Source organism: Gekko japonicus, unplaced genomic scaffold (genome assembly GCF_001447785.1).
Source record: "Gekko japonicus isolate JY-2015 unplaced genomic scaffold, Gekko_japonicus_V1.1 scaffold162, whole genome shotgun sequence".
In the NCBI taxonomy this organism is placed as follows: Eukaryota; Metazoa; Chordata; class Lepidosauria; order Squamata; family Gekkonidae; genus Gekko; species Gekko japonicus.
Window position 1 is genome coordinate 714,960 of NW_015176456.1, and position 15,911 is coordinate 730,870.

The following is a 15,911-nucleotide window of genomic DNA, read 5'->3' on the forward strand; positions in this document are numbered from 1 at the left end:
GTGATCAGGTTAGAACAGATAAAAAGAAGTACTTCTTCACCCAAAGAGTGATTAACACTTGGAATTCACTCCCACAGGAAGTGGTGGTGGCTACAAGCATGGACGGCTTCAAAAGGGAATTAGATAAGCATATGGAGCAGAGGTCCATCAGTGGCTATTAGCCACAAGGTATAGATAGGGGCTCTGGGGCAAGTGATGCTCTGTCTTCTTGGTGCTTGGGGGGGTCAACAGTGGGAGGGCTTCTAATGTCCTGGCCCCACTGGTGGACCTCCTGATGGCACTGGTATTTCTGGCCACTGTGTGATACAGAGTGTTGAACTGGATGGGCCTTTGGCCTGATCCAACATTGGCGTCTCTTATGTTCTTATGTTGTCATGGATCCTTAGTATCTTGTGAAGTCCTGAGGCTGTACGCTTAAAAGATGCTTAGTACCATGTGCATGCTTGAAAGAAGAAAAATTCAATAAACTAGTCTACATATCATATTTATTTGAAAAGAAGCCAACCCTGAATGTAACACGTCTCACTCCAAATGTTATACCCAACAGGATTTTTTTATTGGACATAACTAACTTGTATATGAATTTAAGGCAATCACTCTTTTTGTGATGGTATATCTACACCCCAAAAAACCCCTAATCTTGCATTTGAGTGAACACAGTAATTCTTCTTATCCTGAGACATACTGAAAATGCTGTATGAAGCTGAGATAGAACAAAGTTTGAGTCCAGTGGCACCTTTAAGACCAACAAATTGTAATTTTGGGTATAAGCTTTCATGCAGGGCCCTGCAGGATCACTTACATGCAGATGAGGGATCACTTACATGCAGATGTGGGATTTCTTACAGTTCCGCAGGGCCTGCAAGACAGAGCTCTTCTGCCAGGCTTTCAGCTAGGGAGCCGCCACCACTATAGAGCCTTGGTTTTTGATACCTAGCTTGAGCTTTAGGAAGATCTTGAGCAGAATGACATCTAAGGTTTGAAAGTAAACTCTGGCCCCGGTCACACAGGCCGGATATTGTGGGGGGAGGCATGGCTAATTGCCCCGGCACAGTTTGATCCACGATTACATGATCAGACGCGCTGGCAGCACACCACGGGTCCTTCTCTCAGCGCTGGCGGGTAAACGAGGGACCGGAGGGGAATGCTGCGCGCCGGCGCGATCACACTACAGGAGTCTGGAGGCAGCCCGTGACAAACGTTTACTAGTAACTTGGAGGTACTACTTTTTAAACACACATTTTCGGCGGTAAGCCACGTGTGCGCTCCACTTCCCAGATGTTGGGGTGTGATCGCGCCCAGATAATCCGCCCACCATCCATGCCTCTCCCGCGACAACTTTGCCGTGTGACTGGGCCCTCTGAAAGTATGCCATCTTGAATAGCTAATAAACATCTTTGTGAAATTGTATTAACTATAATGGAGTTGTTTTCGATGATTATATGTTGTTTTAATTGTATTTATGTACTGATTGTGAGCCGCCCTGAGCCTGCATTGCGGGGAGGGCGGGATAGAAATGTGATTAATAAATAAATAAATGCATGTGCAGAATTAAACTTTGTTGGTCTTTAAGGTACCATGGGACTCAAAGTTTGTTCTGTTGCTTCAGGCCAACATGGCTACCCACCTGAATCAAAACTGAGATATATCAGATTTCTAAAAAAGAATTAAATAAAATGTGCTTCATTTCTGAAAATTTCAGAAAAATTACAGTCATGAGGCACAATTTCTACTGGATTCTCTGTTCATTCTAAAGTCTTTTCTAATATTTATTGAGTATATTATTCTATTCTGCCTTGGTTTGCTCCAGCAGCCATCACATCTTATATCAACATGCCACTGGAGCTAAAATTAGCCTAGTTTGATTTGTTTTGCTGGCTGTCATTTTGCTTCAGTTTATGTAAATATATAACCCTCAGTGAGCAAAAAAGACTTGCATGCAAATAACCCACGCTAACTTAAAAACGATGCGGCTCCCTAAATCCAACACAATGTTTGTATGGACTATCATTTCTTGGACTTCTTCAGCCTGATGTTTATGGTCAATTAATGTTCTTCAATAAACAGCATTTGCTATTAATGTAGAAGAATTTGGCGACAATGAATATTAACAACCGTAGCACAGTGCAGCTCAGTCTCCATTTAATATCTGTTATTATCTGTATTCAATTGAAGGCATGCTAAGATGAACAATATCCTAGTCCTTGATGAACTACTGCTAAAACAATCAATAATCTATCTACAGTAATCAAAAGTTTCAATATGTTAAGCACCGCAGCACAGTAATATGAGGACCTCATTGGTGAGGGTTATCAGTATCAGCACTACCCACTAGAATATTCTGCCCAGGAAGGAACAGAACCTAAGGGTGCCAACCTCCAGGTGGAGGGCTGGAGTTATCCAGGAATTGCAACTGATTCCAGATTGCAGAGGTCACTTCCTGCTTATGAGACCTGATTCTATGGCCTCACACCCCCATGAAGCTCCCTCCCCTCTCCAAACTCCACTTTTTGGTTCATTTTGCTGGTCTTATGACTGTTCTTAATAAACTTACTTACTTACTCTCCAAACTCCACCCTTCCCAGCACCATCCACCAAGTCTGTCAGCATTATGCCATAAGCATCAAAAACAAAAATTCCTACCTGCCCCACCCACTTTCTAAAAACACTGGGGGGACACCAGGAAAGGTGCCAGCAGGAGCTGTGGTGCCCATGGGCATCACATTGGGAACCCCTGTGTTAAGGACTAGAATCATGTTCAGCTCCCCACTGTGTCATGAAACTGAGTCATACTGTCTCAGCCTAACCTACTTCATATGGTTGTCGAGAAGGTAGAATGGAGGAAGAGAGACTGATGAATACCACCCTCAGTTTCATGGATGAAAGGTGGGATAAAAGTAAGTAAGTAACAGACACGCATGTTGTTATTAATTATAGTAATAATAAAAATGGGGTGTTTAGCAGTTATCATAATTAATATGAAAGGAATAAAACCATGTGTATGGATTCTGCCCCTCAAGCCTGTCCAGGAATGAGAGGGAACCCTGTACTTTTTGCAGTACATTAAACAACAACCCACAGAGGTAGGCTACCCTCTCTGGATTTCAGAACAATTTGCCACCAGAACCTCTTTTAACTAGAGTCCCCTTCCAGCCTAAGAGCAAGGTTCAGACTCTTAGCTGGCATCTGGGTTTTACACATTAGCACCTCTACCTAGAGATGCACGCCTAATTCTTGCAAAGGTAGCTTATAGGGTGAGCAGAAGGCACAGGAGTTTAGTCTTGGAACTCAGTTACACATCAGAGACCATTTAAAAACAAGAATAAGTTTTTATTCAACACAGAGCATTGCAATTAGACCATAAAGATTTAAAAATTACAAGCCTATGGCAGTTTGCCTTAACTGAACATTAATCCTTCATATTTACCATGTCAGGAACATCTACAGTCCAGGGCTCCAGGGGATCTTGAAGGGAAAGCCCATTTTTGCACACCATGTGCTCCAGTTACCAAGCAGGTCTTTGTTCTCCCAGAGACCACATGTCCAGGTGCAATAAACCAACAAGCAGGGAGCAGAGAGCTCATGAGCAGGAACAAGAACACAAGAGCAGCAGAGAGAATCTAACAGCAACAAGAGCAAGAGAGCGACTCTCTCATAGGGAATGACCAGTTATAGGCCAATTCCAGTCACAATCAGCTGTGGCCATGCAGCCAACTGCGAGTAGGCAGGGGGGGTGGCCAATTCTTGGTTGTCATGGGTGCAAGTGGGGATAGGCTGGACATCTGGAGACTCCCTCTGCAGTCAGGTGACCCCAAACTCCAGTCTCTGCATCAGCTACATGACTTTTTGCACGCTGGCCTAGCTTCCAGCATGGAAATGTGAAGAATGTGTGGTTATATGGCAGGGCTATAAAGTTTCTCCGGCCAAATGTGCAAGTCATATGGCTTCAACAGGAAACAAGGCACAGCAGGTTATCAGCAAGACATCCCAGGGGAAGGCAGGGGCTTTTAGAAATCAATATTTCTATACACCATGTCCTTGTCACCATTATACCAATGCATCAGATTCCAAAAGTAAACATTTAATGTGTCATTGAATCAATTATTTTCTTTCTTTTCTCAATGTTACTGGGTTTTTACTATATCATAGTAGTTTCTCTGTAAGTAACCACTCTTCAACCTGCTATAGAGCTTGAAACATTTCCATCACTTACCAATCACTATTTTGGGGGCTGTTAATAAAGTAGCAACTTTTTTCAATCAGTTTTCCTTACCAATTTATCTAGGTATATAAGAATTATTAGCAGTTCCTCAGGAAGCACTGCGAAGACTTACCTCCACTGACACTGTAGTGCAGGAGGAGGGGAGGTCAGATGGAGGCAGGCATGGCTGCATTGTGCCTTCCAGTAGGGTGGGGCAGGGGTGGGGCAGTTCCTCAGTCTGGGAGTCACAGTATGGGGCAAGGGGAGGGCCCACAGGGGCCATATAGGAAAGCCCATGCTGGGCCCTGGCTGTTTTTGGCTTGCTGGCTTGCCCATCACCCCTCCCTTGCTTCTGGCTTTTAAGATATATACTTTCATTTGATCTGCTCTTTTGTTTTCACAGCTTAGTGGTTTGGGCATTGGGACAGATCCTTTGGGGGAGAGGCCAGGCCTGTGTGTGTGCCTCCCCCATTTGGGGGGCTATCATAAGGGGCCTCAGGGTGTGGAGCCACTCAGCCACATGCCCAGGCAGGGCTGCTGGCTGGCTTTCACCTCCAGGTGGCAGGGGGACCATCTAGAGGCCGGCACCCACGTGTGTCCCAATATCCTGTCTCTCCACGGGTGATCCCCCAGCACATGGGCTGGGGCAAGGGGTCCATTGGATGTCACTTGGGTTGCCTGATGCTTGGATCCTTCCCTATGCTGTGCCATTGCTCCTTTGTTTGTGCTAATAAATATGCTGTGGCCATGTTTCCCCCCAAAAGGATTGTGTGTGTGTTTAATTCCTTCTGGTACCTCCCCCTCTATCCCTCCTTGAACCCCACAGAGGAATATCCTGGCAGCACACTTTCAATTAAAATTGTTTGATTTCACAGTTATAAGATACCACCTGTACATTCTTTGCAGTGATTTTCTTTCAGAGTGGACAAATTTAAAAGAAATACCAAATGTCTTTAGAGACTGTTATTTCTAGGTCTCATTCAAAACCATTAATAATTGAATTTCTTGCACACTATCATTTTCAAGTACAATCTCATCCAGCATACTCAGAAGCTCCACTGTGCATATCATTTCTTCTTTTTTTAAAGTGTCAGAGTTATCCAATGGAAAATATCCATACTTATCTTCTGTTGTTGAAGAATGGATATTATTTGCAAAGCTAGAAATACAGGGATCATGTATTATTTGAATGAGTAAAAAAGGAGCACCAAAATTGTTTATTAACTGTGATGTATTTTTAATATTTTGTACTGTTTTATTGTTTTATTCAGCAATATGCCTTGTTAGCCGCCCTGAGCCTTTGGGGAGGGCGGGATAGAAATGTAAATAATAAATAAATAAATAAACCCCACAGTATTATTTTTGATAAGGTCACGTTCTTGGAAGTACATATTGTTTCTACAGCCAGAAATTACCCACTTCATCCATCCACTTGAAATTTTTATTACAGAGTATTGAAATTAATTGTTAGATACCAAGGCTTAGTCTAGGTTTCTATTTCTAACACCTTTAATAGGTATTTTTTTACTGCTTAACCCTGAAGTAATTCTGAGAGATCTCGAAGTCCCACCTGGAGTTTGGCAACCTTATTGGTACTGTTGGGCAAGAAGAAGAAGGGGAGGAGGAGGAGGAAGAAGAGATTGGATTTATACCCCGCCCTTCACTCAGAGTCTCAGAGCAGCTTACAGACTCCTTTCCCTTCCCCTCCCCACAACAGACACCCTGTGAGGTAGGTGGGGCTGAGAGAGAAACCACATGCGGTGACCATAAAGCCTATGCAATAATCCCAAATTGTCATGATCAGGACTGATCTGTCATCAGGAAAAAGTTACTCTTTACATTCTCCAAGTAATTGATACCATTTCTCTGAACAAAGAACAGATTCAGTAATATTTTTTTTTTAAAAAAAACCTGGATGGCTTAGACTACAAGTATTCTGGGTAAAATGGATTGACAACAGGACAGGAAGAATGGTGACGGGACGGGCACCTGCCAGATGAGCTGCTGAGAAATCAGACACAACTCAAGAAATTTTTGTGACAGAAGTAAAAAATCTAAACGGCAATCCAAATGACAATTAAAACAGTGCAATAAGCTACCAGTGACTTCAGTGGAATTAGAGGTGTAATTCTGCTTGTACTTCAAATCACTGACAATCTGCTTTCATGAATTTACTTGAAGAATTCTACACTGCTCTTTCAAAGCACAGGTGGTTTTCAGCAAGCCAATGAAACAGACATAATAAAATCCAAGTTGTACACCAAACAAAAACAAGCCTCCGAAGAGTTAAAGAAAATGCAAATTCATAGTTTGTAAAAAGTATTTAAAATTGTTCACAATGAAACAGACAATCACTCCAAACAGATTTTAAGTCTTGTCTCAGGCAACCTGCCCCCAAAGGAAGAAGTGAGACAACTGTATGGATCAATTCGTTTCTTTAAATGGCTGATGTACATCATAATATATGAAAATACGCTAACACATTTTAGTGGTGTGCTGCACTAGGCAGCCTGCAAATGGTTGCCTCTGTTGGGCAGATTCATCCGGACTCCACACTCAACCAGCAATTGTGCCAGCCTTGTTTATTATCACCTGCTTGCGTTATGCGCCAGGAGGTACCAAGCTTCATCATACTTCCCTAATGCACCTTAAGCCACTACCAGGTCCAGGTGATGTTGTTCAGCACCAAGGGTACTTCCTCATAGGTATGATAGGCTATTCAGGAGATAACTCAATTCTCCCTACCTGTTGTCAACAACCCACCCCATCCCTGCCAAAGCAGTTATGACCTAAACAGTCAAATACCAGGCCTCTTTATACCTACCCCTTAGAGACCTCAAGAAGCAAGTGGGGAAAAAGGTTTCCCACAAGCCAATTAGGGGGGAAGCTCCTGCTTGGCCCTGAAGTGACTGGCAACATTCATGGGGAGATGGGTGGATAGCAGCCTGTGGCCAAAGCCTGTATGGGAGGAGAAGAGATCAGTTTGAATAGCCTCCAGCCCTTCCTCCAATTGGCCAGGAGACACCAGCTTCAGCCTATCCAACCCTGCGCCTCATTTGAAATGGAGAAGGGGCTGTGACAACCAGAAGCCCAGCCATACTGCTGTGAATTTACTTATTTTATTGATTTATTTTACAAGATTTATGGCTCTCAAGGGCCACCAAGGCAGCTAACAAATTAAAACAGAGATAATAAAGTCACATATACTTTTCCAAATCAGATCACACCAACAAACCAGTTTTATACCATTTCAAAACATGACAGAGAAAAGACCTTTCAAACAGCACAGCTTCAGAAGCTTTCTAAAAGCCCTCTGCTCACTCTCTGAGAGCCTGTTCCAGATGACAGGAGCCAGGCTGTTTCAAAGTATTTGATCAGCCCAAACAAGGTACTCCCATCATGTCCCATACTACTGCCGGCAGGGTCTGAACTGAATTTAGACCTGGTCAGAAGGTGATGATGCATTGCCTCCAGCAACCCTGATGGCTGGGGTGAACCAAGCCCTTGTACCAAGTCCTGTACCATGTCCATGTCCAAGCAAAACAAACAGTCAACAAGAAATGAAGCATGCCTTACCTATGATAAAAAGGATTTCCACTGCAATGTCACTGACAGTTGTGCTTCGAGTTGTAGGTAGATCATCATTGCCAATAAAGCAAACATTGTAAGGTACAGTCACGGCAACATAAAACGTCGCCAATAAAATAAGCCAGTCCCAGCAGGCTTTAAAAGTGCTAAAATGCAAAAGTATGAATTTGGACTTTTTTGCATCTGAAACTTTATATTCTGGAAATGCTGGTTTATCTACAAAAACATTCTGAAAGAAAAAGAGAGACAGACAGACATTGAGATAAAATAATACTCCGATATTCTCTAAAAGCTACTTTGGTGCAGTGTCTAAATTCTACCTTCTATTGTTCCTTTAATCCTCCTCTCATGGCTCACTCGGTAGAACCATACTTCACATAAATGTACTGGGCTGTTATTTTTATTCTCCGTACAGAAAAATGGAAATACCTTTGGCCAAAAAGGGGGGGGGGGAGTGAGCATGTTCCATAATAATTGACTGAGGAGGCCAAAGTGCTCAACAGAATGGCTGTTACAGTCTAAATTCTGAGGGAAATGGCATTTTGCTGCATCTGAAATCTGCTCCTATCCATGAAAGACAGCGTTTTCAGTTCAGCTATAACCATTCTGAAGTATCCATTACAGACATTTTAAACTGATTGATAATTTAATAGTGCTGGGTTCAGTTCCATTCAGGAGGTACACTAGGTTCCAGAAGTAAAACACTACCTGGGCTGACTTCTTCCTTTTTTAAATAGTTGTATCAGAAAAATCCTTCATCGTTTCACTGAATAGTTATTAAATAAATTCAGTACTTCAAAATACTTATTGAAGACGGTCATGTTCCAAAATACATGTAACCATTTTAGATTTCACTTGGTTAAATTAGAAAATTAAGAACCTGCTAGATTTATGTTGTATTATTTTCTGTTGTGATTTTCTATAAGAAGAAAAGACATTATTGTTAACATTAGCAAAAAGTGCAACTCAAAGGCTAGATTCATGTGGCAATCCACAACATAACCAGAAACTCTTGCTGTAATACTGCCCCAACTTTTTTTGGGGAAATGAAAATTACAGATTTACCTTCAGTCCCTTCATAAAAGTATCATTTAAATCAATGGACCTTAAACAGGCATGACTTTGGTTTGCTTGGATCATTTTCTACAGCTCATAAAATCATATTTTGATTTAGTTGCGCAGGTTGAGTTACTAATAATGAACCACCAGGCTATATGTCATTAATGATTGATAAAATTGGTAGTTATTTTTAGAATTATTGAATAACTTATTGCTGCTTAGATTATGCTCTAAAATATATTGCTAGACAAAAATTGTCAACTGCTCACTTGTGCAAACTACTTTCAGCTTAAGAACATAAGAACATAAGAGAAGCCATGTTGGTTCAGGCCAGTGGCCCATCCAGTCCTACACTCTGTGTCACACAGTGGTAAAAAACCAGGTGTTATCAGGAGGCTAATAGCCACTGATGGATCTCTCTGTTCCATATGTTTATCTAAGCCCTTCTTGAAGCTGTCTATGCTTGGAGCTGCCATCATTTCCTGTGGCAGTGAATCCCACATGTTAATTACTCTTTGGGTGAAGAAGTATTTCCTTTTATCTGTTCTAAACCTACTGCTCATTAATTTCATTGAGTGCCCACATATTCTTGTATTGTGAGAAAGGGAGAAAAGTACTTCTTTCTCCACCTTCCCTATCCTATGCATAATTTTGTAAACCTCTATCATGTCACCCCTCAGTTGTGGTTTCGCCAACATAAAGAGCCCTAACCTTTTTAACCTTTCTTCAAGAGAGTGGATTTGTCTCCAGTGGTTGCTCATGTTAATATTGATAACCCTTGCCAAACTGTGAATGTTGGCTTGACTAAGAAACTTGTTTAAACAAAGAAAGGCTGATAATTTAAAAGTGGGAATGCAACAACCATGTTTCCCAGAATATAGTCTATTGAGGATGTTAGACGAAACTGAGTAAAACAAACAAACAAAATAGTACACACAGTATTTTGCAGCCTAACATGTCAGTTCTGGTTACATGAAAGTCTTTGTTGAGATTGGGATTGCAATTAAAGTACAAACAGATCAATTTGTGTAGCTGACCAAGCTACACACATCCATTTCAAATCCAGAGAGAAATCTCTTGCTGAGTTTTTAGGATTTATTTACAGCACGACTGATTTGAGCCTATTCAGAATCTCACTAGCAATTAAAGGGAGATTTAAATATAAACTGGGCTTTTTTTTAAAAAAAGTCTTCATATGATGCTAAACACTTTTGCCCCATCTGAACAATTCATCTCTAGTGGAACAAATTTGCACAGGGAAAATAATTTGCCCATGTGAATCAGTCTTAACAGGTATACACATCCAAACTAAGGGGGTGAAACAGAAGATGGCAACTTCAATAAGCATCATGTCATTTTCCAGTTGTGGGGTACACATCCCTAATCTCATGCTTCTTGGGATCAGGTCAAGCTGTTCTCTGTATCAGGGGCTTTGACTTGTCTATGGTTCAAACAAACTCAGAGGAGGTATACAACATATACCTAACCATTCACAATCTGTGTTGAGAATTTTGCTTAAGAAAAGCAACAGAGAAACCTGGAGGCATAACATGAAACTAAACTATACAGTAGAATTTACTGGCTGTCTATGTGAAATGTAGGGTTGCCATCTTCCAGGTGGTTGTAGATCAAAAATGAGAGCTCACAGGAGGAGATTGTATAAATATAAAGACACTCCATGAATGAATTATGAACATAAGCAGAAAAATTATATTGTATGAAACAATTCAAACATTTTGAAATCTGTGTTAAAGAACCCTTATATATATATATTTTACAGAGCTAGGAACAAAAAGTACTTGATACAAAGGGAGAATACAATTAGAGTCCACAATTCCTTTGTATAAAAAACTTCAGGAGTGCAATAGTCCAGGAGCAAATAGCAAACATATGATGTGGAACTATTGCACTCCTGAAGTTTTTTTATACAAAGGAATTGTGGACTCTAATTGTATTCTTCCAGGTGGTGGCTAGAGATATCCTGGGATTACAACCAGTGTTCCCTCTAAAATGAGTTAGTGTGAGCTAGCTCACAGTTTTTAAGTTTCTGGCTTACAGATTTTTGTCTTAGCTCAGGAAGGATGGCTCCAGAGCAAACTAATTTATGCAGTAGCCGAATCACTTGCTCACAACTTTGACGCCAGTAGCTCACAAAATAGAATTTATTGCTCACAAGACTCCGTAGCTTAGAGGGAGCATTGATTACAACTAATCTCCAGGTGACAGAAATCACTTCAGCTGGAGAAAATGGCTGGTTTGGAAGGTGGACTCTATGGAATTATACCAATAGAAGTACCTCCCATTCTTGAACCCCACCCTCTTCAGACTCCACCCCCAAAATCTACAGGTATTTCCCAACCCAGAGCTGGCAGCCCTAGCCAGCCTGTCTGTATTCTGTTCTTTCCTTGATTAATAATACATTTTAACAAACATGCAACAAAATTTTTAGAATGGTTGTGTTTGTATGTTGACCTTTTCTGTTGTATTACTGAACAGAAACTTCAGACCAAGAAGACATGACAACTGAAATGATAGTAGCCTCAACTAGACTACCACTACAAAAGTCACAGCACAAAACAACCTTAGAGCACTACACCTACATTATTAATTTTTAATTTGTTCTTTTCTCTTCTTTGTAGGTGTCCAGAGATGTGATAAAGGACAGCTCTACTCCGTCTGCGTGCTGTATCGAAATGTGATCCTGCTTTCCCTCTTCCTTTGAATTTTTCTGAAGAACAAAGATGAGAAGACACTATTAAACCATGGGAATAGTACTTTACCTTCTGGAAAGTGAACTACCGACATTTCAGATTTCACAAGTTTGGCATTTGAAACTTCTGTTAAATCTTTTAGTTTTGTTTTAAAAAACATAAAAAAACCCATCTCGGAGGGAAAATGAAAATTAGAACAGATCAAGTATACAAAAGCTAAGGCTGCCATGTATGGAGTTCTCTTCAAAATGCAAGAATTGGGCTCATTGATTAAATACTGCCACATCCACTCTTGGTGAATGCTGCCTTCTGAAAAGGGCTCCACTTGCGCAGCTCTGGATTACAAGGAGCACCCTCATGTGCAGCAGCCATTTGCCCTATGCATACCAAATCTGTGCATTTATGGTCCCTAACTACATCAGGGAACTGAATCAGCAGAGTGGCAGTTAATTATAATTCATAGATTTGTAGATGGTTAAAAATAGTCCTGGGCTACATATTACTCAGCTACCACTTCAGGGACTGAAGGATGGGTAAGTTTCAAACTTGCCTGAGCTGATGGTTTCATGCCATCATGTCCTCTCCAACACCCCCTCTCTTTCTGCATCCCAGGCCCGTAGCCAGGATTTTTTAAGTCAGGGTGCATTTAAATTTCTTAGGGGGCACTGGCTAACCAAATTAAAGGTAATTTAATTAGGTTTCTGGGGGAAATGGAGAGGTGCTGTCTGGCTCCACATGGCCACCATAGCTGGTCCTTCATGCCAGACAGCTCCTTTCCCACACCTGCCACCGCTTGGGGGCCCTTGGCTGGATGGGAAGTTGTGGGGCCTTGCCAGTAAGTCGGGGGGGCTAGCCCCAAGATGCCCCACTGTAGCTACGAGCGTGCTGCAGCCTCCACACTCTCATTCCAGCACCCAGGGAGAAAGCCAGCTGGCCAGAGAAGAGAATAAAACCACCACTGCCACCATGGCAGCCACCTAGCTAAAGACCAAGCTGGCCATAGTGGAGTGATGGTGCTCCCCCCCCTTCTCTGAACTTGGCTTGTTCTTCTCTGGTCATTTTTGCAGTCTTGCTCTCTCAGCCAAGCTGCTCTGACTCATGCAAAGGAGAAGGAGAGGGAGAGACTACCTCACATGCAAACAAGCACTTAAGAATGTTATTGTTACACATTTGCTATTAAATGGTTATATTTTACATTAATTTTATGTTTGTGTTTGGTGGGGTGGCACAGTAGTGAAGTGGCAAATGCAAACGTGGTTGTCTGCAAAACACGGAAAAAGTACCACTGAACTAGATGAAACACTGGGGAATCTGTCATCACATCTTCCTAGTGTTTTTTTAAAAGTACATTGTCCCCTAGGATTCAGACTGGTGCAACATGGGGAAGGGAAAGGAAATTTAATCATTCCAGGCCTGCACAATTTTACCTATCAACACCCACCCCATGCTGTTGTTAGCTTTAAAGAGAGGGGGGAAATACATGTTTTAAACATGTGTGACTTTTCCCTTCTGGTTGCAGGAGGGCATTTTTGACAAACACAGATACGATGGAAGCAAAGGGATTAAAACCTCTTCCCGCACAGCCTGATTTTGAACTGAGGCCACAAGCAGCTGCTATTTACGTTTTTCAAACAATGGGGATCATGAATCTTCCAACGTAAGATAGTGCTGTGTAGTGTTTGTTAGAGTGTCATTCTAGGAGCTGGGAAGCCACATTTTGGATCCCCAGTCAACTTTGTAAGTTTACTGAGTGACCATGGGCCACTCACACACTCACAGCCTAACTTACCTCACAGCTTTGCCTTCCTCACACAGTTGTTGTAATCATGATGAAATGGAGGAAGGGAGAATGATGATGTAAGACATTCTGGGCCCCATTAGAGGATTCCCGAGTTTGGATTGTTTCAGCCCGCTCAGCCTGGAGGAAGTTGACAGATTGCTCATGACTGTACACCCAACCACATGCAGCCTTGATCCACGCCCTTCCTGGCTCATTAAAACGGTCCATGAGGGATTTCAAGATTATCAACAAGTCCCTCTCAGAGGGGCGGTTCCCGGGGGCACTCAAGGAAGCAATGGTCCGCCCTCTCCTGAAAAAAACAACTCTGGATCTGGCCAAATTGGCCAACTATTGGCCAATTTCCAATTTGCCCTATTTGGGCAAATTAATAGAGAGAGCGGTGGCGATACAGCTACAGGACTTTCTGGATGAAGCTTTCATCCTAGATCCCTTCCAGTCTGGCTTCCGCCAGGGACACGGGATGAAGACAGCGCTGGTTGCCCTTACTGAAGACCTCCGGAGACATCTGGATTGGGGCGGTTCACAGTACGCTGATGACACCCTGCTCTATCTGATGTTGGGTGGCCAGTCGGACTCCAGTCCGGAAGATCTGGCCCGGGCTTTGCAAGCCGTGGCTGGTTGGCTTAGACTGAGCCGGCTGAAACTAAATCCGGTGAAAACGGAGGTCCTGTGCCTGAGTCAGGGTGGGTTGGGGATGGGGATCCCGCTCCCGACCTTCGAAGGGGCACCATTGGTGCCATTGTCGGAGGTTAGGAGTTTGGGAGTGTTCCTGGATCCCTCTTTAACAATGGAGGCCCAGGTGGCAGTCACTACTAAGTCGGCCTTTTACCATCTTTGACTGATTCCTCTGCAATGACCTGGCTACAGTGATCCATGCGATGGTCACCTTGAGATTAGACTACTGTAATGCTCTCTACATGGGGCTGCCCTTTTTGCAAATCTGGAAGCTGCAGCTAGTGCAGAATGCCACAGCCAGGCTTTTGATGGGCCCTAGATGAGAGCACATCCGGCCGGTGCTGAAGGCACTGCACTGGCTGCCAATAGCATACCGAATTTGCATCAAGGTGCTGGTACTTACCTTTAAAGCCCTATATGGCCAGGGTCCAGCATACCTGAGGGACAGCCTTTCCCCATACATACCCCAGAGAGCACTACGGTCGGGGTCACAACATTGATTAGTTATTCCAGGCCCCGAGGATGCCAGGCTCGCTGTTACTAGGGCCAGGGCCTTTTCAGTGGCGGCTCCTGTCTGGTGGAACAAGCTCCCGGAGGAGATCAGGGCCCTTCAGGACCTTGTACAGTTCCACAGGGCCTATGGTGCCTATAAATATGTGAGCTGCCCTGAGCCCGTTCGCGGGGAGGGTGGGGTATAAATCCAATCAATCAATCAATAAATAAATGAGTGTATAATCCTGTATATATAATTCCCTTATGTATTGGCCATTTCCAGCTCTCCCATTGGCTGTGCAGTGTACTCCATCAGCCATTGGCTCATCAACTGCCACTCAAGAGTACTCGCATGCCATTGGTTGGGTGCCGGGTCCTCTCTTTTCCCCCACCCACTGCCAGCCTGGAGGCTGTCTCTCTTCTATGACGGCACTTCTGCTTGGCTCTTGCTAGGCACCCATACTTGATTCTGCCAGTAGAAAGGCAAAGGCAGGAGACACTTTCCAGGCCTTTGTGGGGAACTCATTGGGGCCAGTCCTGACTAGGATTGCCATCCCCAGGTTGGGAAATTCCTAGATACTCTGTGGTGGAATCTACGGAAGCCAGAGTCTAGGGAGTGGAGAGGCCTCAGCTGAATAGAATGCCATAAAGCCCACCCTCCAAAGCAGTTATTTTATCCAGGGTAGGGGAGAAATCTGTTGTCTGGAGTTCAGTTGTGATACCCGGCAATCTTCAGGCTCCACCTGGAGGTTGGCTACCCTAGGTGTAGCAGTTAGCACTTCAGAGCAGGGTCTGCTAGACCCAGGTTCTTGCTGTGGAAGTTGAGTGGGTGATTTCAGACCAGACACAGACTTTCAGCCTTACCTACCTCACAGGGTTGTTGTGCAGATCAAAAGGAGGAGAGGAGAATGATGTAAGCTGCTTTGGTTTCCACTGCAGAGAAAGACTGCCCGTTCCCTAGGCCGAGGCTGGGGGGGGAGAGATGTAAACCTGAAGACAGACAGGCAGATAAAGGTAGGCTGATGGTTGCCTGGAAAGGACATAGGGTTGATGGCAGAGATCAGCTCCCCTGGAAAAAATGGCTGCTTTGCAGGGTGGACTTTGTGTCATTATACCTTGCTGAGGTCACTTCCCTCCTGCTTGGGTCCCCACTGCAGAGAAAGACTGTAGTTTTCCTAGGTAGAGGCTACAAGGAGGGGGGAAGAGATGGAAATCTGAAGTCAGAGCGGCAGATAATAGTACGTTGATGGTTGGCTGGGAAGGAAATAGGGTTGCCACCTCTGGGTTGGGAAATTCCTGGAGATTTGAGGGGTGGAGCCTGGAGAGAGTGAGGAGGGGTGGGACCTCAGACAGGTACAAAGCCATAGACTCCACTCTCCAAACC

General features: G+C 43.5%; 1 protein-coding gene across 1 annotated transcript in view; it reads right to left on the reverse strand.

Annotated features, from left to right (window-relative positions):
• The window catches only part of KCNH8 (potassium channel, voltage gated eag related subfamily H, member 8), a 275,136-nt gene that overhangs the window by 111,454 nt on the left and 147,771 nt on the right, over positions 1–15,911 (reverse strand). Inside the window, exons 4-5 of the mRNA XM_015426954.1 lie at positions 11,449–11,576; positions 7,778–8,018 (exon numbers count right to left, since the gene is read on the reverse strand). Of these exons, the coding sequence (XP_015282440.1) occupies positions 7,778–8,018; positions 11,449–11,576 (369 nt within the window). The remainder of the gene's footprint in view (positions 1–7,777; positions 8,019–11,448; positions 11,577–15,911) is intronic.